General features: G+C 39.9%; 1 protein-coding gene across 1 annotated transcript in view; it reads left to right on the plus strand.

The window, feature by feature from the left end:
• The window catches only part of Tmprss11a (transmembrane serine protease 11A), a 36924-nt gene extending 23536 nt beyond the window's left edge, over nucleotides 1–13388 (plus strand). The window contains exons 6-10 of the mRNA XM_041671126.1: nucleotides 11–171; nucleotides 6498–6669; nucleotides 9006–9265; nucleotides 10839–10981; nucleotides 13227–13388. Coding sequence (XP_041527060.1) covers nucleotides 11–171; nucleotides 6498–6669; nucleotides 9006–9265; nucleotides 10839–10981; nucleotides 13227–13388 — 898 coding nt within the window. The remainder of the gene's footprint in view (nucleotides 1–10; nucleotides 172–6497; nucleotides 6670–9005; nucleotides 9266–10838; nucleotides 10982–13226) is intronic.
• Nucleotides 13389–22287: the final 8899 nt, after the last annotated feature.

Raw genomic sequence — 22287 nt, forward strand, 5'->3', positions numbered from 1 at the left:
TGTTTCCTAGTCCAGAAGCAGATGATGCAGAAGCAGACATTGTTATGGCACTACAGTCCCCCTCTACTGGGCAAAGAACTGTGGGAGAAAAGAAGAACCACAGCATCTTAAATCAGAAGAAGAGGAACACAAGATCCTTGCGTGCTGATGTGTCAGTAGTTCAAGTAAATGGTAAGTAGGTTGACTGTCACACGATATAAATGCTCTGTACAGACAGAAGCTCACGCGTCATTCCCATTGCAAACACTAAAACATCATACGGGAAAAAAATTCAACCTAAAGATGAAACATTTCAAGTTTTTATTATTTGTTGATGAAAGAATGTCTGGCATTAGTCATCAAGTAGTTTTCCTGAAAGTAACTGATTGGAACTCCTCTCTCAATAAAGACATCTTTACCACAAGCAAGGTTAATCCAAGTCAGTCACTGCCCCCATGATTAAGCAAGTGAAAATGTTAAGCAATAAATGATTTGTGTTTGGGATCTTATACAAATAGAGACTCATCTGTATCCTTTAAAAATATAGTTAGTTTCAGTATTTGATGATGTTATGAAGTTTTATTATTTTTATTCCTTATGAGTATTTAGAAGAAAGAAAAACTGCCTTTAGAGGCATCTTATAAAGAATAATACCTTAAAATTCAGTGGGAATAAGAAGTCACTATAACCATTTATATATTTTTCTCTTTTTTGTTCACCTTTAACTCATTACACCATCAACTCTCTGAATTGACGAGAGTCTATCTTTGTCAAGGTCCATCGCTATATCTTATATGCAATATCTACTTTAATTTGCATGCATTAATAAAATAGAAAAACTCTATTACATAGTTATAAAAATATTAAGGAATATAATAATTTAAAGGAGCAAGGATTCAAATCTAGATGTCTAATTTGTTGATGGGCATCACAAAAAAGAAGTTCTGTGCTTAAACAAAAGTGAAAACTCTATGATCATTGTCTCCTTTTGAAATTCATCCTTGTAGTAGCATATTTGAGACTCTGAGTGCAGGAAGCCAGGGATTTTCTTACCTAGCAGACAATGTGCTAACATAACATCTGCTTCTAGCAGACAGGTACAGAGTTATCCCATAAACTCCACCAGAACCAGATTTAAGTGAGTAAGAACAAAAGATTTGTATTAGAAATAAAACAGAGTGCCCTGCCCTTTTGAGGGTCAAGTTGAGGAAACCTCATTAGGAAATGAGAACCCAAGGTAATGGATCAATAGACGCTTGCTCATAGGACATGAAGTCAGTTACTAAGACGTAAAGCTATGGACCCCTCCCAGCTGGGAGGAAAGAACCTGTCAAATGTATGATCCATTTTCCTTCATTGTGAAATAATGGCCATTCTGAGAAGATACATGACAAGATGTATGTAATTCCAATAGTGAGTTAATTTTTCAGGAACTCAAGATTTTCCCTGCAGTATTGGAAACAAGAGATGGAGCATTGAATGGCCCCTGACCACCAGGCCTTTCTGTTTCATATAGACTCAGCTTGTGTTTCAAGTACTTTAATGATTATACTATATTTAAGGAGGGGATGTTCTTGTGGAGAACAATATTTGAGTTACTTAGTTATAAAGTCTCTTTGTTATTGTAGTATACAAGCAATCACCTGTACCTGCGTGTGCATTTTTTTAACCTGTAAAAGTAAAATAATGCTTGTTCTTCTTGACTACACAAAAGTATGAGAAAACATATGGGAAAACAGAGAACATAATACAGCACCTGGAAACTATTGTTTCAGAAGCTGTTGGATTGTACGCCCTTTGGAAATTGACTGGTGGGAGAAAGAGTTAGAACTGTAAAGGTTTCCGAATTTTCCAAATGCAGTGTTTATGAGCAGCTAGAAATAAGCTTTTAGTTCAGGGGTCTTCCGTTCTTTCTCAAGAATCTGTGTTTTATTTTGATAAATAACTGTGAAATTTGGGTCCTTTATTAGACACAATGCTGTGAAATCAATACTAGAATCAATTTCTTCCTATTCCTGTGGTAAACGAGCTCACTGCCTGTATTAGGGAAAGTGTGCCTGACTTCCCATCACAGTGGTTGTAGTCTGCAAAATATAAATAATGCTAAATCTTTCTTACCTCCAAAATGTGTTGGAGATGGTCACTTTGAATTAAGTAAAAGTATTTTTATGTCTGCACTGGAAATGGAAAATATTTAGAAAAGTTGGAATTTTTTATCTAGGAATTGACAGACAACCCCTGATTGTAACATTCTCCCTAAAAACAAAAAAAAATATTCTTAGAATTCTAATTAGAGTACCAGGCATGGAAGTGCATGCCTGTAATCCCAACGTTCAAGAGGTGGAGGCAGGAGACTTGACATAACTTTAAAGCCAGACCAGCCTATATAGTGAGTTTCAGGCAAGTCAGGGTCCTGGGGCAATATTCTCTCAAAAAGAAAAATAAAAATGAATTCAGAGGAAAAAATACTATTTCCAACTACATTAGTGCTTATCCTAGAGTCATTAGAGTGATGGATAATTTGCATCCTGATTCTGAAGTGATGAGTGTCTAATAGAAGAATTCTAATGTATGACTGTGAGCCTATGAATCTTACTTGCTGCTCAAAAACACCAATAACACAATAGTAAGTTGTTAGAATAAGGAAAAATAATTATTCTGAAATATAACCAAACTAAAGAAGACAGAGGCTCTGTCTTAGTTACTTGTCTATTGCCATGACAAGCATAGCAGCAGACAGACAGGCATAACACTGGAGCAGTAGCTGAGAGCTTATATTCTGAGATTACCACCATGAGGCAGGGAGAAAGATAACTGGGAATGATGCATGCCTTTTGAAACCTCAAAGCCTACCCACCCACTGCCCAAATACACACCTCTTCCACCAAGGCCACACCTCCCCATTCTTCCCAGACAGTTCCATTAACTGGGAACCTAGGACTCAGATATATAAGCCTATGGGTGCCATTCTTATTCAAACTACCAATATCATATTATTTTGTGTGGGTATAAGCACCCAATTTATCTAGGGAGTAGTATAGAGGGTGGGCAGAAGGAGGTTACAAATACAGGATAGTCGATTCTTCTAATTCACAGACTACCAATACAATGCATGATTCGATAGTTTGTGTTTTGTAAATGTAAAAAAGAATTATTGAGGAGAAAATTTGGAATTACTCTCTTTTTTGTGCCTTTTCCAGAGAGTGACTGTATCCCCAGTTATCACCGGTACACTGAGAGAATGTTTTCAACAGAGAAAAGGGTAGATAGCAAATGGCCACCTTTCCCCCGAATTCTAAGGGAGATAAAGACAAGCGACTTTCTTCCAGAGGACAAGGGAGGAAGCATTTGGCTGGTGAAGTCTTCAGGGTCATCAGCCAGATGAGTCTTGTATGGTCGCAGAACTAGCAAGGAGCAGCCGAAAGAAAAAGGAGCACGGAGGTTCACTTAGGCCTTCCATCTGTGACACAATTTCAATGCGTCACTACAGACAAATTAAATTCCTTCCGTCTGTGTTTTGTTTTGGCTTTAGTTAAACAGGAACCTTACAAACCACATGAGCTAGAAACTGAGCTGCTTCTATAGGCTAAGCGCTTAAGCAATCGCATCTTCATTGTGTCCGGCGGGTGCCTTCGAGGATGATTCTGAACTCATTCTTCCTTACGCTCCTGCTTCATAGGGGTCATTGTCACCAGCTACTCACAAAGGACTTATAAGGAGTTGGCACTTTCTTATTTTCCTCAAATGGAAATAGGACGCAGAGACTAATTCAGAGAAATATGGCCCTCTAGTTTGTCACTATCTTGTTGAGTCAGCCTCTCTAACTAAACTACCAGCACAACTGTTAGGCAACTTTGCACATCATATTTCCATCTTACCGAACTATAGTGTGTAAGTGAAAATTTCACATATTTACTAATAACAACATGCTATTTCATATGTGTGTAAGAGTTTGCTTCCTTTGTCAAATTTAAAACTGTTGGAGATTGGCAAAATTTAACCTTAAAGTTGACCTTTCCCAATATTCAGCTTATATTATATAATAATACACCATAGTTTTATTTTCATTTTTCCTTTTAGTTTGAAAAAGGGTCCATCTGGGGCTTTTCCTACCTTAGCCTCCTCAATGTTGGGATTAAAGGCATACACTGTTGTGTCCATTTTATAATTTTTTTTAAAGCCACAGCATTTAATTAGTTAGGAATATGTCTGAGAAGTACTTTAAACACAATTTATGCTGGAGTTTTTTAAAGTCTTTTCATCCTAAACACTCCAAGAAGAACAGGATTATATGAAATCTTAAATAAACAAAAGAGACAAAAACAGACATGTTTTGGTTGAGGAAAAGTGTGATGCCTAGGGGCCTATCTACTTACTCCCTCTCCTCATCCTAAAGTGGAATCCAAGAGGGTTTACCTGGCACTCTTGGAAAATGACAGATCTGCATTAATGTAAATCATTTGCAGAATTTATTCATCCACTGCTTTTATCTGACACAATGAATAAGAAATTGCCCAACTAATTAGATTTGCCTTTTACATCAAATGTATACGAGAGAGCCAGTGTCCTAACTGGTCTGTGCACTCAGCTGTCCAGAGTTTATGGTCAGTGACCTCTGGTGATTCTTGGCTATTACAATGAACTGGGAGAACATAAAGTCTTCACTTTTCTTCTGTTTGACTTTAAATGATGTATTTCATCATCAGGGGAGCTAACTGTCCAAACATGTTTAAGTCTAATTAGCTTATAAAAATAGTCTCAAATTCCACATATTCAATTGTATCTTTAACTTCTCATCTACATTCACATTTTCATCTGTAAGAATAATAATTGGGCAATAGATAGATATGTGTTTTTCTAATTTTAAGACTAAGAAAGTTTAAAAAGACATTTCTCATTTTTAATAAGTGGGCCTACTTTTCTAATTTCTTTAAAAAATTTTGAGACCTGCTTTCTACTGAAATTAAAACGATTCAAGGAGATCCAAAGGGAAGAAATTAACCCATTTTCTAGACTGACTACTGAAAATATAGCATTATTTTCATACCTGGCAGTGACATCAATTTGTTTCAACTTAATGTGGCATGAATTTTGAAGGATTTTACATATGTGGTGAAGGATTTCATCAGTAATCCATGCTTTCGATTCTTTGTGTTGCAAACACCTGTACTATTTTTTGCTTATTTATTCATTTATCTATTTTCATTATTTTAGAACTTCATTACTTATCATTATTCATCTACCTTTTAACATCTTTAATATAGTGTCAAAAAGTGTGCCAGGAGCTGGTCATATTACTGTGACTAAGACATGATCTTCTTTAAAACCTAATTCCAAAGTAAAAGAAGACAGAAATTAATTGAAAATTATAAATACAGTAGGACAGATGATTTAAGAAAATACGCAGTGCTTTAAGATTTATCAGAGTTAGCTCATCTGGCCTTGTTGAATCAGAAAATAATCCCTGAAATGTCAGAGAAGAGAGGCCATGAATCAAGAGACTGCTAGTAAGTGTTCCGGACATGAAGACCAGGAAAGTGAAGGCGTCATCATTTCCTACAAATGGAAAGAGTCTTCTTGACTGTGCCAAAGGCTTGGGACCTGAGTGTGTGGGAAAGAGATGTGATTCACAGTCATCAGTGGCCAGAATCACCTGGAAAGATATCTACCTCATTTGGAAGGCAACGAAAGTTTGCACACTTCAGAAAGCCCATTCAATGCCCAGTGCAGAAACAGAATGTAGAAGACAGGCCAAGGAAATGGTGTGGGAGCTAGTCTAGATGTTCAGATGAGGACAGTGGTTGGACCAGCGAGAGCCATGGTAGTGTGTTGGAGATTTCTGAAACAGCCATGTGTGGAGGATAATCAACACAAGTAGAATGATTTTTCTTTTCTGATAATTATTTGTTGGAACAAGACCCAGCCCACTATGTTTTTTTAACAATAGGATCTTATATAAGTTTTTGTCTTCACAGAAACCCAAGCACCAAAGCAGCCTCTGATGCGATGAAGTGCATGTTCATTCTTGTCAATGGTGGATGTAATGTTTATATGGAAACATGGAAACCTCCATCCTAAAGAATGAATGGCTAGTTGTGATGCACTAATCCTTGCACACCTTAAAATATAGTCACTCTAGTAGACATCAAAGGTGCTTCCACCAAACAGGCCTCTGCTTATCTGGCTTAACAGAGTTGTCCTTCTGAAGAGGACTCCTTGGTAACAACACTGCTGGATCACCTACAACTGCGAAACAGTGAGGGCTCCCAGAACAACTGGATAACTGGCAATTGATAGTTCATGGGGATGAAGTTGTCAATAGTTTATAACTTAGTGAACAACATATATTCACATATACAATGGTTGGACTAAGCAATGAATGTATCAGTGCAAAAGGAAAAACAAAAATTAAATATTGGTCATGTTTTAAAAATGACAAATGTGACGTCTGCCCTGCAGTATTCTGTGGCATCAAAAACTAGACAGACATTCCTTATAAACGTTTTCACCTTTTTCAGATTGTGGCAAAAGAGCTATCCCGTTAATTGCCAACAGAATCGTGTCCGGAAACCCTGCAGCTAAAGGTGCCTGGCCTTGGCAAGTTTCTCTTCAGCGCAGCAACATCCATCAGTGTGGGGGCACCTTGATTGGGAACATGTGGGTCGTCACGGCAGCACACTGCTTCAGAACGTGAGTTGTTGAACTTAAGTCAGTCCCCATGTTGCTAAAAACCTGAAGCATTTCCATATTCTGAGTGCCAATCAAAGTTCCAAATATGACTGAAGTATAATAAGTAAATCTTTCTGATCCTTTTCTAAAGTAATGCTCCCCTTGCATACTTATTCGGAAAGTTTGGTGGGAATAGAGTAATAGTGAGCATCGTACCAACACCTGTAGCGCACCATGCCCATCTGCACTCTAGGCGCTACCGTACAGTTTGTGAACCGGGCAAGGGGCTAGAGATCGAAACACACGTCATCCTTGAAACAGGAATGCCCCCTTTATTGTGTGCCAGAGCCGCTTATATAGAGATCCTTAACTGATAGCCACGCCCCAGCCAAACCCACCAGAAACCACTCTCCTGTCATCAGGAACTCCTGAGGGTCTCGTGCTCAGAGCAGCTGCAGGCTGTCTCAGAACAGAGGAAAACAAGTTGTTTACAAGAAATTCAGGATCTGGTGTGGGGGGGGGTACACAGCTCCCAACAAATACCCATTAATTAAGTCTTCAGAGTTTTAACTGAAGAAATTATAACAAAGTAGAACTTACTCCAACACAACACATGTACTACAAACGCAGCTCTTTGTTACTCTCCACTTAACATGAGTGCCTTCTCCCGTCAAGCCCTTCGCCAGTCTCAGTGCTGCTCATAAACTGCAATTGGAATCTGCTAGGAGGCAGGAAGTACAGAACTGTTGCTGGAGACCGGTCCAGGTCAAGTTCACAGCATGGACATTAATCAGTCACCAAAGTTTGATTATGATTCCACATTACATCTTTAAAAAGCAGAGCCAGAATATGTGACCTGTGAAACCTAAGCTGATCAACTCTTACCGGGAGAGTAAATTGTGAACTGGGCGGCACAGTTAAAGTTAACAGGGGTGGCAACGGGCAGGCAGGAGTAAGCTGTTTGCTTGCCTTCCCGTTCAAAGTGCAGTTCATGGAGCCACAGCACCCACATCGCCTGGGAATTCGTCAGGAATGAAAATGGTTTAAACCCTATCCCAGAGCTACAGGCTCGGGAGCTGGGTTTTAATAAAAGCCCCTAATCTTATGTGTGCACATTAATATTTTAGATACGTTGTCCTACATGATGAAATCTTATTCCGAGAAATCTCTAATACAGATAATAGAGTCATATTAACTGATCGAAAGTACTGTCATGTTTTTCGGCAAGACTTAGGGAGTCAAGAAAGAACTTGTCAGCAGGCAAAGCTGCTCAGAGATGAAAGGGATGCCAAGTTGAACAAAGGGATTCTTAAGTGGAGCACGCCTCCATCTGCAGGCGCGATCAAGCAGAGACAAGGAAGAGTTGACAGCGGTTTTGTATCAACAATTAGCACAATTGTTAGGCTCTGTGGCTACAGGCACGTGATTAGGTGCTTGAGACTTCTTTATGTAATCCTTAAAACCCTCTCTCCATATCAGCCCTGATGGGGAGCCCTTTCACGGAAAGGTGAGTATAGCAGTTCTCAAAAGCACAATCTGAAATTGAGTTAACACAAGGCTTCATTACACGGAAGATAGGGATGTCCTAGCATCAAAAGATATGCATATGTAAATGAGACTACATAAGCCCCAGTTTTAAAACTTTAAAAGAATTCCAGTATCCCTTAAATATCCCATAAGCATTTTCTCTCTCCTGTAAGACCCTCTGGCACCCACCCCCCCTCTCCAGCATCATCTTCTGCCATTCTTCCTCTGGTGTCCAAAACTGAATTTCACGTGGCCCAAGGCCCTCAGATGCTTCCCTGGAAACTTGTTGTCCTGACTGTCTCATAGCTGACAACCCTCCCTTCACTGGTGTAAAGATATTGTACTAAAATAACAATAATAAAAAAGAGCCTCCCAAAGCTGCATAGCAGTTGTACCTTATACATTATCCTGTTTTATTTTATTAATCATCTTTAGAATTTGTATTATTTATCAACATTTTAATTTATTTTATATTCTTTCTTCAAGCATAACACTCATGGGAACCGAGTGTTTCTGTCTTGTTCACTTCTTTGTTCCTAGCATCTCGATAATATTAGGCATATGCATGATTAATAAGGATTTGTTAAGGGAACACTTCTAAAACTCAATAATTAAATATGAAATTCATTTCCGATATGCTATTTGTATGTATTTTATACTTAAATCCTGGGCAACAGACATTTAAATGAAATGAAACTGTAATTGCAAACAAGTGTTATTGAGAGCGGTATTTTTTTTCCTGAGGTAACCTAACTGCATGCAGTTGACTAATCTAAACGATGTAGTTAATGAATTCTGTGTGACTCATGTATGCTGCTAATCTTTTCCAGTAATTCAAACCCACGCCAATGGACTCTTAGTTTTGGAACAACAATAAACCCTCCCTTAATGAAAAGATACGTCCGAAGAATTATTATGCACGAGAGGTACCGCCCCCCAGCAAGAGACCACGACATTGCTCTTGTGCAGTTTTCTCCGAGAGTCACCTTTTCAGATGAAGTACGCCGAATTTGTTTGCCGGAACCTTCTGCGTCATTCCCGCCAAATTCAACTGTCTACATCACAGGATTTGGAGCACTCTACTACACTGGTGGGTACCTCTGAACACAGAGCAGATGCCTCAGTCCTTAGCAGAGGAATTTCATCGCCTGTATTAAGTGGCCAGCCCTTTCCCCAGAGCTTGTCTTTGGTTAGTTTGAGATCTTGTTTTACAAAGTGCCAAAAACCCAACACAAAATAGAAACAAAGCAAATTTGGTCCTTGGAATTCAAGAGTCCTGCATGAGAAATCTGGCTTAGATACAGGTAGAACACAAACTTTAGATGGTTTTTGCTACACCTTAGACCTCTAAATTCTTGTGCCTGAGATCTACTTTTTCCTAGTTCATTGGAAAGGACTCTGGCGCCACCAAGTGGCCGAAGTAGTCTATACGCGGTCCAACCATGAGGAATTCTAAACCTTATCTGATTTGGCCAGGCCTTGAATACTCTCCCTTTTAATTATGCCAAAGTCAATCTGATTAAAGATATTATTTTTTTATGAAAAATTTCCCAGAACTTTTCCATGTAACTTAAAACTAATCACGAAAATAATTTCCGTTACACTCAGAGAGTCCAACCCATACGTGGGGAAAGAGAAATAACACAAGAATATTGGGGGCTATGCTGGACAGTTCTACCAACAAGAGAGCCGTGATTTCCTATTATTCATTGAGTGAGAAAGACAGTTCCAGAATGTTTGTGATATTCTTTGTTTTCCTCTGCTTCTGCCTGCTTAGGATCTGGATGCCTAAATTTATTCAAGACAAATTTATTTATAAGCCATTACACTGTGATGTAATGCAATTATATTCATGGAAGCTCTTTGCAAATGCATAGGACTGGATAAACATATAATGTAGGCAGTTTGTCATAAAATACCATGTTTGTCATACCAAGAAACAAAGACAAACAAGCATGTAACATTTGTGGGAACAATCTGAAATCCATAAACATAAAGTTCATTTTTTAAAAAATGGGATATATTCTTTAACAATAAAGACTGGTCTTGAGGACTCAAGAAGTTAACAGCACTGACAGCTCTTCCAAAGGACCCAGGTTCGGTTCCCAGCACCCACATGATGGTTCAGTCATATAATTTCAGTTCCTGGGGATGCAATTCTTCTGAACTCCATAGACACTGCATGGATGCTGTGCACAAACATATATGAATGTAAAACTTCTATATACATAAAATCAAAATTAATAAAAAATAAATATATTACTTTGGAAGTAAAAATTCAAGGATTCTCTAGAAAGGAAACCAAATGGTCATCCTGCTTAGAGAAATATTTATTAAAACTGGTAATACAACCATCAATAAATGAACCAGTTTTATGTATTGCTTTTGTTTTGAGACAGGGTCTCACTGTATAGCACTGTCTGTCCTTGAACTGTCTATGTAGACCAAACTCATCTCAAACTTGCAGAGACACATGTACCTCTGCCTTTCAAATATGGGGGTTAAAGGCTTTTAGCTAGAATTTTTTTCTCTAGGACAGTTCACCCTAACTGCAGTCTGCATAAACAACTTTAGAGTGAAGGAGATTGGAGAAGAACAAGCTCAATTCAGTCCATCTAAGAACACCTATGGAAAATTCTGAGACTGCTTTGTTTTTTCTTAAGGGGAATCTCAAAACGAGCTCCGAGAAGCCAGAGTGCAGATCATAAGCAATGACGTGTGCAAGCAACAACAGGTGTATGGCAATGAAATCAAGCGTGGGATGTTCTGTGCGGGATATCTGGAAGGAATTTATGATGCCTGCAGGGTAGGTTGGGGAGAGAAAATCACCAAGGTCACTAAGCTTTTTGCCCAGTCCAGGAAATATTTTTATATTCTTTATGCTAGCACAGCACAGACATTCTGACATCTCCAAATGTGTAACCTCCATAGTATATAAGTACTTTAAGTGTTTTATTATTAAACCACCTGAAACAAGTAAAGAATTTCATCAATTCTATCAAACACAAAATTTAAATGTCTTAATAACCAGAAACTCACAGGATAAGAGGATAGTAATGTCTTTGTGCACAACAGGCTCATGTTTGTATTAAAGGGCAACAACCATGTACAATGAACTGTGATGTTCTAACAATATAATGGAAAAGAAACAGTTTTCCCTTCAGGGAAACATTTTTGGGACAAGCATCAGAAAGATGTTGCTCCAAAGGGGACTAAAGAATAAGTAAATCTTACACAATCACAAAATTAGAAGAGAGAATAGTTAAAACTCTGAAGATGTATACGTATTCATTACCGACTATTGTAATTCATAATTGGTAACCCCTAGCAAAACACAAGTGTGATGACAGGTGTGAGGTCTACTTAGCAGTGCAAAGTTTGATTAGGTCACATTGTCAATATCCTGTGTGGTGTTTCCTTCAGTCTTCCATAACCCACGTGAAATATGCGTCTTCTGATTAAGGTCTGGGTGTGCTTCTTTCCATATGCAATCGTTCTCTTGACATCAGACTCTTGAAAATTTCAAGGAGGTGAATCTACTCAGTGAAATGATGAGACTGTTAGTGGCGTGGGATGCTTAATGCCCTACCCTCATACCCACAAATTACAGAACAAGCAGCCATTGGTGAAAAGAGCACAATGTTTTATAACACACAGGGTAGGTCCGAACAGGGCCTAATGCACAGGTAATCTAAGTTGTCAAGAGTACAGAAGGACGCAGCCAGAATTTAAGGATCCAAGCAAGAGGACTCAATGGGATGGGAGGCAAAGATATCTAAGAAAAACCTCTACTCATGGAAAGTCACTGGGAAAGTAGTTCAAGTGATGGTGACCAGGGTACATGATGAGAGTTTCAGAGCAACTGATAAAACTGAATCAAAAGTACCAACATCAACCTGGATTCCTTATATCATCAAATATTCATTTAGAATTCAATAGATCTCTCTAATATCAATAGAGGAGAGAGAAAAGGAAAAGGGGAGAAGGATGGAGGGGGAAGAGAGAGATAGACAGAGACAGACAGACAGAGAGACAGACAGAGAGAGAGAGAGAGAGAGAGAGAGAGAGAGAGAGACAAAGACAGAGACAGAGAACGCAGGAGAGAGCCTCCGTGTAAGAGCCCAAGAACACAAGAGCGAGAATGAGAATATTCCTCCACCAAACATCTAGGTAGGCAAGATCCAAGTACAAATAAAAAACTATCAGAATTGCTGATGAGAAACCCAGGGGGGAAAAAAGAGAGTCTTCACAACCTCATGCAGATTTTCAGTTTTATTTCTGGTTGTAGTTCAGTCAAACATTTGATAAAATAGATTCGGGTTACTATCCACCATCAGGCACTGAGGGAGAGAGAGCTCTCTTTGGGTGATTTCAATCACTGTAGAACACACTGGGTGGAAGAAGCCATTTTTGAAATTTGACAATGTTTGTAAAGGAAGAAGAAGTTTTCTCCAGTGGAGCCTCACTGGCACAAACCACACTTACTTAAGGGTAGACCGCATGCCCAACAACAGACAGCCAACACATCTCTCGATTGTTAATTTGTTTTATTTGCCTGTTTGCTTTCTTAAGCTAGAAAGAAGGCTTGGAGTTGGAAGGGTAGGAAGTGGGGAGGATCTGGGAGATGAAGGAGGGGAAACCATGATCAGAATGTATTCATTGTCCAAAAAAATTAAAACAAAAAGAAATCAGTGGGTGGGTTCAGGCAATACCTTTCTGGAGAATTTGACTCGTTCATAAGTAATATTTACAAGACAAGCATCACTGGTAAGAACTAGAACTCATTAAGATCTGGTGGAGGGTAAAGGGTTAAATATCCACTGCCATGACAGAAAAGCAATATGTGCCATCTAGCTGGGAAAAAAAAACAGCAATGAAAGTACTTGATAAGGAGTTAAATACAATAAGAAACGTTTAAGCCATAAAATGGTACCCCTAGGAAACAGACTAGATGAGATCTACACATACACGAATAATAAAATAAGTAATTCATCAAACTTTTGTAAGTGATAAACAGTTTAGCTAATTGTTTTTCTCTTGTTTATTTTCAGGGTGATTCTGGGGGACCATTGGTTGTAAGAGACACTAAAGACACTTGGTATCTCCTTGGAATTGTGAGCTGGGGGGACAACTGTGGTCAAAGGAACAAACCCGGAGTTTACACACAAGTGACTTATTACCGACGCTGGATTGCTTCAAAAACGGGTCTCTAACAGGCTGCAGACACTAAACACAATCGTAGCATGCAGGCCATATGTATATAAGAATTCAGACATTCATTTGGTGGCACTGGTACCAAGAAGTGAGATAAAAAAGCTGCACCTAGCAACATGAAACACATGTGATTCATTTCAGAATCACTTATTTGTGAAGTGATGGCTTGTTTTATCATGCAGCAAAGATATTCATATCTTTAAGCCAAGTAAATTGGACTGTACATTGTGCAGTTTTGAAGATAGCCTAGGAGACTTTTAGAGTGTGTTTTTCCTGGGTGCCTCCTCAAGTGAAAGACTTTCTGAATTCTCAGAAATCTCAAGGTGCTCATACTATGCCCATGATATCTCCAGAGCTCGCCAACTCCTCTTGTCCTCTTTACTTTCCTTCTCTGTCTTCATGAGCTTTCTATCACAGACAATACATTTGCTACTTCTAAGTGCATATAAGGAAATTTTATAAAAGAAGATTGTATGCAACCATCAAAGTCTGGTGGCAAAATAAAGCAATGGTAGTTTAACCTTTGCTGGAAAACCTTTCTGATTTTTCTATGATTTTAAGATACACACACACACAACCATGTGAACGATAGTCACATCACCATCCCCACTGCATAGATATATGTAAAAGAAATAGCGATTAATGTTTTATATAAAGGAATTGTTTACTCAATATGTAACTTTTGTCATGAAAAATTGAGAGGGTCTGCTAACATTGTGAGGATTCTGTTCCAGGATAGGTGTACAAGAATTTGACATTTTGAATGTGCATTTACATATTTTGTTCACCAGGGGGAGATATTGTCCAGTATTACCTTAGGTCAAATGCCTGAACACAATTGAGAATTTAACACATAGAAGAAATCTGTTTCTTTACAGAAAGAATATTTATGATGCCTTTGTTTCTGCCACCAAGTACATCCTGAGGTTCATGCTTTGATTATTTCAATCATGGAACCTTATATATTCTCTCTCAAACAAAACAACAAACAAACAATAAATAGATAAATAGATTGATAGATAAATAAATAAACAAACAAACAAACTCATGCAGGCATCAAGAGAATAAGGTTTCAGTGCCCATAATAGAATTAGATAAAGTTCTCTTGGACTATTTCTTGGATTTTGAGATGTATGTGTTTCTAAGACAAGATATATAAACAGCTTGATAAAGAATTGGAAATTTGCATCCTTGGCTGTCAAAGTCACATGTACCCTTTCCTTACAAAGTTTCTTTATGGCTGCTGTATCCGGTATATCAGAACACCCATGACATTTTTCACTAAGTGTTATTGATTTGAACTAGGAAACTTACTGTAATGATTTTAAAGAATTCTCTGAGGCAGCTGCTGTCAATGATCTGAACTCACTTCAAAGCAAAGTTGCTCCTTCACACACACACACACACACACACACACACACACATTTCCACATAAATTTTTTGTGTTGTGGTGGTAAGATATGATTTTGCTTCTAATGCTAAGATTCAGAAAATCTTGGAGTTGTAAATGACAGGTTCTAAACTGTCTGCTGCAGCATTTCATTTGGGGCTGTGTGGGAAAAATACTGTTTTATCATTTTAAATCTAATAAAGTTGGTGATCAGAGCATTCCATAAACAATATCATGGAGTCTGTGTTTGGATCATGGTGTGAGTCTTTCAACTTTTGTTAAGAGATATATTCGTTACAATAAGGACTCTAAGATCATTCTTAGCTACTTAGTCAGCGGGCATACGTGAGACTTTGTCTCGAACAACAAGAAAAACATCCAACAAAAGAATAATACTCTCAATAAAGGACTGAGCAGAAAAAGAGAACCACATACAGACCCAAGGTGGGCCAACCTAGGCTCCCAGGAGGAAGCATGGTTGTGCCCAGTGTCATGACAGGTCAAAGCGGGATAAAAAAAGACCCACAAGCATGTCTGGGGTGGTCTAACCGGGGCTCCAAGGAGAAAACAAAGTCCTGCCCAGTGTCTTGCAGCACCAACCAGATGGGTACTATTATGGTCATCAAATGTATGGTCTGGTGTAGGGGGAAGAGAGAGACAGAGACACAGAGACAGACAGAGGCAGAGACAGAAGAGTTGAAAGTGGCGATAAGTGGGATAAAGAGAGTGGATTCGTTGATACCCAGGACTATGCTGATGTCTCTTCCTGGACTGCTGCCGAGGCCCATGTCTGAGTTCATAGCCCTAATGATGGCCACCGTCTGTGTTGGTGTTCATGGTTCCTGATAACACCAGGCCAAAAAGATAGCGTTGTACAGAGTTGACCCTGCCCCTCACTGACTGCCAACACTGGGGAAAATTGGTTCTGCCCCTCAGGATTGAAGCACTGAGAAGAGAGGGTCTTACCCCTCACCTGGGCGGTAGAGTCGAGTTGTCCCTGGTAGCAGGTGCATTGGTGAGCAGACCCTGAGGGCACAAAAATGGAAGAGCTGGTCATGACCCTCTTTATCTGTCATACTGTGCCATGGGTCAGGTAGGGAGGGATGTACCCCTAACCCCTCACCCTACACCCCTCACCATCTTTGAGAGATGAGGAAGCTGACCCTCCTCTCACCTGCTGTAGCACTCAGGAGGTGGGGCCTGTTCCTCCCCTGGGCACCAAAATAGAGCTGACCCTGTTGGTGGAGGCCCTGGTGACCTGGCCTGGAGGGTGTGAGAGTAATATAACCGGCCACAACCCCATCGTCTGCCACGCCCCCATCGTCTGCCACGCCCCCATCGTCTGCCACATGATGGTGACTGCAAGGGAAGAATGCCCTCGCCATTTGCTGTCGGACTGGCCTCAACAAAAATCACCTCTTGCCAGGGTAGGGACATGGAAATTGAAGAAATATAAGTAAAGAATATGATGAAGACACATAAAAATAATAGGACAGAACATCCCCATTGTCTCAGTATGTGGGTGCACCCCTCGCAGTCCTGAGTTCCTTGCTCGTGCTCTCTCTCCTTCTGCTCCTGATTTGGACCTTGAGATTTCTGTCCGGTGCTCCAATGTGGGTCTCTGTCTCTGTCTCCTTTCATCGCCTGATGAAGGTTAATATTCAGGAGGATGCCCATATGTTTTTCTTTGGGTTCACCTTCTTATTTAGCTTCTCTAGGATCACGAATTATAGGCTCAATGTCCTTTATTTATGGCTAGAAACCAAATATGGGTGAGTACATCCCATGCTCCTCTTTTTGGGTCTGGCTTACCTCACTCAGGATAGTGTTTTCTATTTCCGTCCATTTGTATGCAAAATTCAAGAAGTCATTGTTTTTTACGGGAACTCACCAAGGCCAGCTGGCCCAGGTCTGAAAAAGCATGGGATAAAACCAGACTCGCTGAACATTAGCTGACAATGAGGACTACTGAGAACTCAAGAACAATGGCAATAAGTTTTTGATCCTACTGCACCTACTGGCTTTGTGGGAGCCTCGGCAGTTTGGATGCTCACCTTACTAGACCTGGATGGAGGTGGGTAGTCCTTGGACTTCCCACAGGGCAGGGAACCCTGTTTGCTCTTTGGGCTGAGGAGGGCGGGAGACTTGACCGGGGGAGGGGGAGGGAAATGGGAGGCAGTGGGGGGGAGGAGGCAGAAATCTTTAATAAATAAATTAATTAATTGAAAAAAAAGATGGAGCTCACTGAACGATTCTGTGTCTAGAAAAACAGGGGAAGGCCGAAAGTGTCTGAGAAAGACACCTGGCTTTGACCTCTGGCCTCCACACGTATGTGCAGACATGTGTACCTGCACACATTTGTACAGATACAAAAGAGAAAACAGATTGGCTTTCTGGTCAAGATACTAGACCCCAAATCAAGCCAATGTTTAGTTCTCCAGGGGCCTCCAGGTCTCAGATAATTGTTTTAGTTTTTTTCATCTTAATTTGAATCCATCCTGCATTTTTTGGCCTCCACACCTTGCCCCTACCACCTGTGGTGGGCAAGGGATCTGACCCTCTCCCTTACCAGATGCAGCACTCAGGAAAGCAGGCCCTGCACCTTGCCTGGGCAGGCAGCACAGTAGAGCTGACACTATTGACTGGGATGGGTGATCGGGCCCTAAGAACTTGAGCACGGAGGATATTAAAAGGTAACTCACCTGCCATGTGGTGATTTGGGGCAGCAAATCCTCTCACTGACTGTGGCAGGTGGGAGAACTGGCCTTGAAGTCATAAGAGAGGCAGAGCTACACCTGTTCCTCATGAGATGCAGCACTGGGGGTGGGGCTCATGCACCTCCCCTGGGTAACACAGTAGAACTGCCCCTGATGGAGTAGGTGTGGGAGAGCCTACCCTGAGGACATGACAACAGGAGAACTGGCCCTGCCCCTTGCCAATATCCACAAGGGATCAACCAGCCAGGATAATGCTGGACAGCACACCCTGGTGGTGAGGATCGGGAAGGGCTGGCTGTCTGAGGGACTCTGAAACTACTCAGGCCCAGAACCAAGACTGTCTTGGCCCACCCCAGCATCTGCCCCATCAATGATCTGCTGGCGCATGTGAATGGGGCCAGACCTGCAAACCCAAAGTTGCAGGGTTGCCACGTCACAGGGAAGCAATAGACTATTCAAGAAGGGTCTCAGTGAGGGCCCAGCATTGATAGTGTAGCAGAAACCATATACTTCCAACCATAACAATCACTCTGCAATGGACACTTGCAATTGAAGGTATGTGGGCAAAGCAAAAGAGTTTACTACGTTGTTGAAGGAGGCCGCTTGATAGTTAGCTCTGGCCACTTAGCCCCAAAAATAATCACATAGAAACCAAATTATATAAATCACTGCTTGGCTCATTAGCTCTAGCTTCTTATCAGCTAGCTCTTACATTTTAATTTAACCCATTTCTAGTAATCTGTGTATCTCCACGTGGCTGTGGCTTACCGGGTAAAGTTCCTTTTGGCTCCCACAGGGCTCCATGGCTTCTCTCTAACTTCCCCTTTCTTTCTTCCAGCCTTCAGTTTAGTTTTCCCTGTCTACCTCTGTTCTCCCATAGCTCTGCTATAGGCCCAAATCAATTCCTTTATTAACCATTTATTAACCATGATATTTACAGCATAAAGAGGGGAATCTCACATCACCTCCCCTTTTCTGTTTAAATGAAAAAGAAGGCTTTATCTTTAACATAGTAAAATAACATATAACAAAATAGGTATCAAGTAAGAATTACAGTTACAACATTTATATCTACTGTACTAAGGAAAACTATAACTATAAATTCTTCAACTCCACCAAATACTCTAGAAGGATATAATATTACCTAAGTTAACAGGAAGTGCATTGTAAGCAACTTCCAAAACCCTGGAATTGACAGAGACATCTTGCTGCCTGGACAGTCACCCAAAGTTCTTTGTACCATTGGGCATCCATCTTCAGCCTACAGGCCCATAATATCCAGCAGACTTTTTCATGAATGAGGAAATTTCAAAGACAGTTCTGTTGATATTGGCAGCTTGTCAGTAACTTTCTTCTGTGTCCTGCAGAATGTCTAGTAGACTCTTTCATGAAAAAGGAGGCCCCAAAGATTGTCTCACATTTAGCCAAGTTCAGCAGTCATTTTTCTGTGGATCCTGCGTGTCCAATTCATCAAGTAGTCCAGGCAGAAGCACTTTCTTGCCCAAATGCCTAACCAACTCCATAGGAGCCTCTTCAATGCCCATCTTCCTCTTGAAGTAATTGGTGCTGCCAGGAGCAGATGTGTCTCACTGTCATAAAAAGTACTACATTCTTTAAACATTTTAAATGCTATATTCTGTAGTCTTTGAAAGGTTTGAAGAATGCCTATCCATCTGAAATACATCTCTATACATCTAGAAAACCTAACTAACATGACTACAAACTGGACCATTATAGATGATTATCTATTAACCTATATTTCTTAATTATACATTACATTTTTAAATGAACTACACACATAATAGCTTAATCAAGAGCAGAAATACGCATATAACAAAATTGACCTTAAATTTGTATCAATAAACAAGATCCATACCAATGCATATGCATCTCTATAGCACATCCCCCTTTAAATGTAAACAAATATTTATAGACAATAAATATTGTAGTTCTGTCCAAACTTCTTCCTTCTGTTTATTGGCTGGAGTACTTTTTTGGCATAGTTCATGGTAACCTTTCATGGGGTCTTGGTACATCAAACCACATTAGCCTGGAATGAATCTACAGGTTCTCATCCTCTGTGGAAACAAAAAAAGAACCTATTTTCCAAAGCAACATATCCTTAGACTCAAATTTTAAAGTCAAGATACTTTTATAGTATATATGTTGGTTATTTAGCTTCTTCACAGTCAAAGAATTCAAAGAACACACAATTATAATATAATCCAGACTCTCTATGTATTTGCCATCTTTATGTGGCTTATTAGTTTTTACTCTATTACTTCTTAATATTTATTATCTTTAGTCATTTTAATCTATGACTGCCTGTACTCTTTCTTTAAAGACTTTGTGTTATTTTTATAAACCATTTATTTCCTTTTATAAATCCCCATTTCTCTCTCCCAAGCCTATGTACATTTATCCAACACTGTGACTCATTGAGAGGTCTTTTATGTCTGAATTTGTCCTGTTGTGTATCTGTAATTCTTTACTGTCCAAGAGTACGCCTTAAAATGCTAAGAGCTCCTTAATAACTTAAGCTGCAGCATTAGCAGGGTATATATAGTACTTCCTGCTGGCTCCATACAATCCAGCATCGTGGAGCTGCTTGCTGCCTCTGAGTGCCATGCACATGCCCCATCTTTAGGCACACAACCAGTCTATGTTGCCACCAAGCAAGCCATAGCACATTGTTCACAAACCCCATTCAAATGCTCGGTGTCCTGAAAGAGCCAGAGGTCATGCTGGCAGCATGACCCAGAAAGCCAGCATTTCAAAACAGCATGACTCTTTTTTTGCTGCCACTGAGTCAGGAAAACCTCCTTTAAAGGAGCTGCAGTATGCCACCAGCAAACAGCAAGAAGCTGTGTTAGACTCTGTATTTTTGTGGCTAGAATTCCTTTTCAAGCTCTCTCAGGTTTTAAAGTGAATTTTAGTTGGCCATGTTGGCACCAATTTGTAGTGAGAAGGCTGCTTTGTCATTCTGGCCACTTATTCCCAAACTAACCACACAGAAACCATATTATTTAGATCACTGCTTGGCCTATTAGCTCTAGCTTCTTATCAGCTAGTTCTTACATTTTAATTTAACCCATTTCTAGTAATCTGTGTATCACCATGTGGCTGTGGCTTACTGGGTAAAGTTCCATCTGGCTCCAGTGGCTCCATGGCTTCTCTCTAACTTTGCCCTTCTTTCTCCCAGCTTTCAGTTTAGTTTTCCCTGCCTACTCTGTCCCCCTATAGCTCTGCTATAGGCCCAAAGCAGTTCCTTTATTAACCAACAATATTCACAGCATACAGAGGGGAATCACACATCACTACATAACTCACTGTGTCACACTGCAGCTTCCATGATGAGATTGACTTTTCATTTTTTTCTTTTAAATTTTATTTGGAGGAAGTGTTGCAAGGGCAGAGAGAGGATACAAAGGAATGGGGAAATGAAAGGGGTTGAGATGCATGATGTGAAAGACAAAGAACAAATCTTTACTGTGAAAAGATCACCAGTTCAGAGGGTTCAACACACCCTCTTCAATGCCTGTAGCACCCCTCTTCTACAAATTTTGATAACCAGCAATAACTCTGTACATCGAATATCTTCCAATGTGTGAAATTATGCTCGGGAGAATTGTCTTTTTGAAGGCAGTTGATCACTTTAGGAAATATGAGAAACCCAAAGATGTGACATTGAGTGTTCAAAAGCACAGTAGAGTTATTATTTTTTTTTTTTTTTTGGTTTTTCGAGACAGGGTTTCTCTGTGGTTTTGGAGCCTGTCCTGGAACTAGCTCTGTAGACCAGGCTGGTCTCGAACTCACAGAGATCCGCCTGCCTCTGCCTCCTGAGTGCTGGGATTAAAGGTGTGGGCCACCACCGCCCGGCCACAGTAGAGTTATGAAGCAGACCACCTACTTAGTAAATACTGGAATAGATGAACAATGCTTGCCAGAGGCTCTTCCAGATACAGGCTCATCAGCTCAGAGAATTTCTCTCCACCTAAAGTGGGAGGATTTACTTTCAGTCCCCAGAGGACATGAGGTAAGAAAGGGAATGGAATATATGGGGTTAAAGGGAAGTAGTAGTGGATAAGTATGGTCAATTTGTATTATAGAAATGTACAAAACTTTCAAAGAATAAAAATAGCATTAAAAACTTTTTACTATATTGTGCCATACAGCACTAACTTATACTTCAGACAGAGAATTCTCTGAACTCACTGTGTGCAGCAATCATGAAGGAAGGGTTTCTCTTAGTTTCTCTAGCTTGGCAAAAATTCATAGCAAGAAACAGTATATTTTCATGTCATAATCCCTTACATACACAATAAAATACATAAGTAATAGCTTAGACTGAAGTTTCATGAAGCAATACTTACAAATAATACAAAGTGTAATTGCATAATTTTGTTATCTTTGTGAAGTATACCTACAACCAAATTGACTCTATACTCTGCCAACCCATCACCTGCAGAAGATTGCTGGAATAATCATTGCTATTGTTTATGTCCTCTTATTATCACATTGTGGTTTTCTTCACCTTCATTCTCTCCTTATGGCACTCATTTACTGAATTGTTAAGTTATAATGTAATTCCATAATTTGGACATATTCTATCAGTATATCATTGATAGCTCTTTTGCTTGAAAATCAAACCTAAGTCAATGCCCCATGGCAATCAATAGAACTTTTCTTTTGCTTGTGCTCTGTTTATGTGCTCTGTGACTTCCCTTAATTGGCACAGCTTCCTCTTTAAACACGCTCTTCTCGCTTCATAAACACAGCTTCCTCTTTAAA

Source organism: Microtus oregoni, unplaced genomic scaffold, assembly GCF_018167655.1.
Source record: "Microtus oregoni isolate MIOR12 unplaced genomic scaffold, Mior012 000021F_ref0000039, whole genome shotgun sequence".
Taxonomy (NCBI): Eukaryota; Metazoa; Chordata; class Mammalia; order Rodentia; family Cricetidae; genus Microtus; species Microtus oregoni.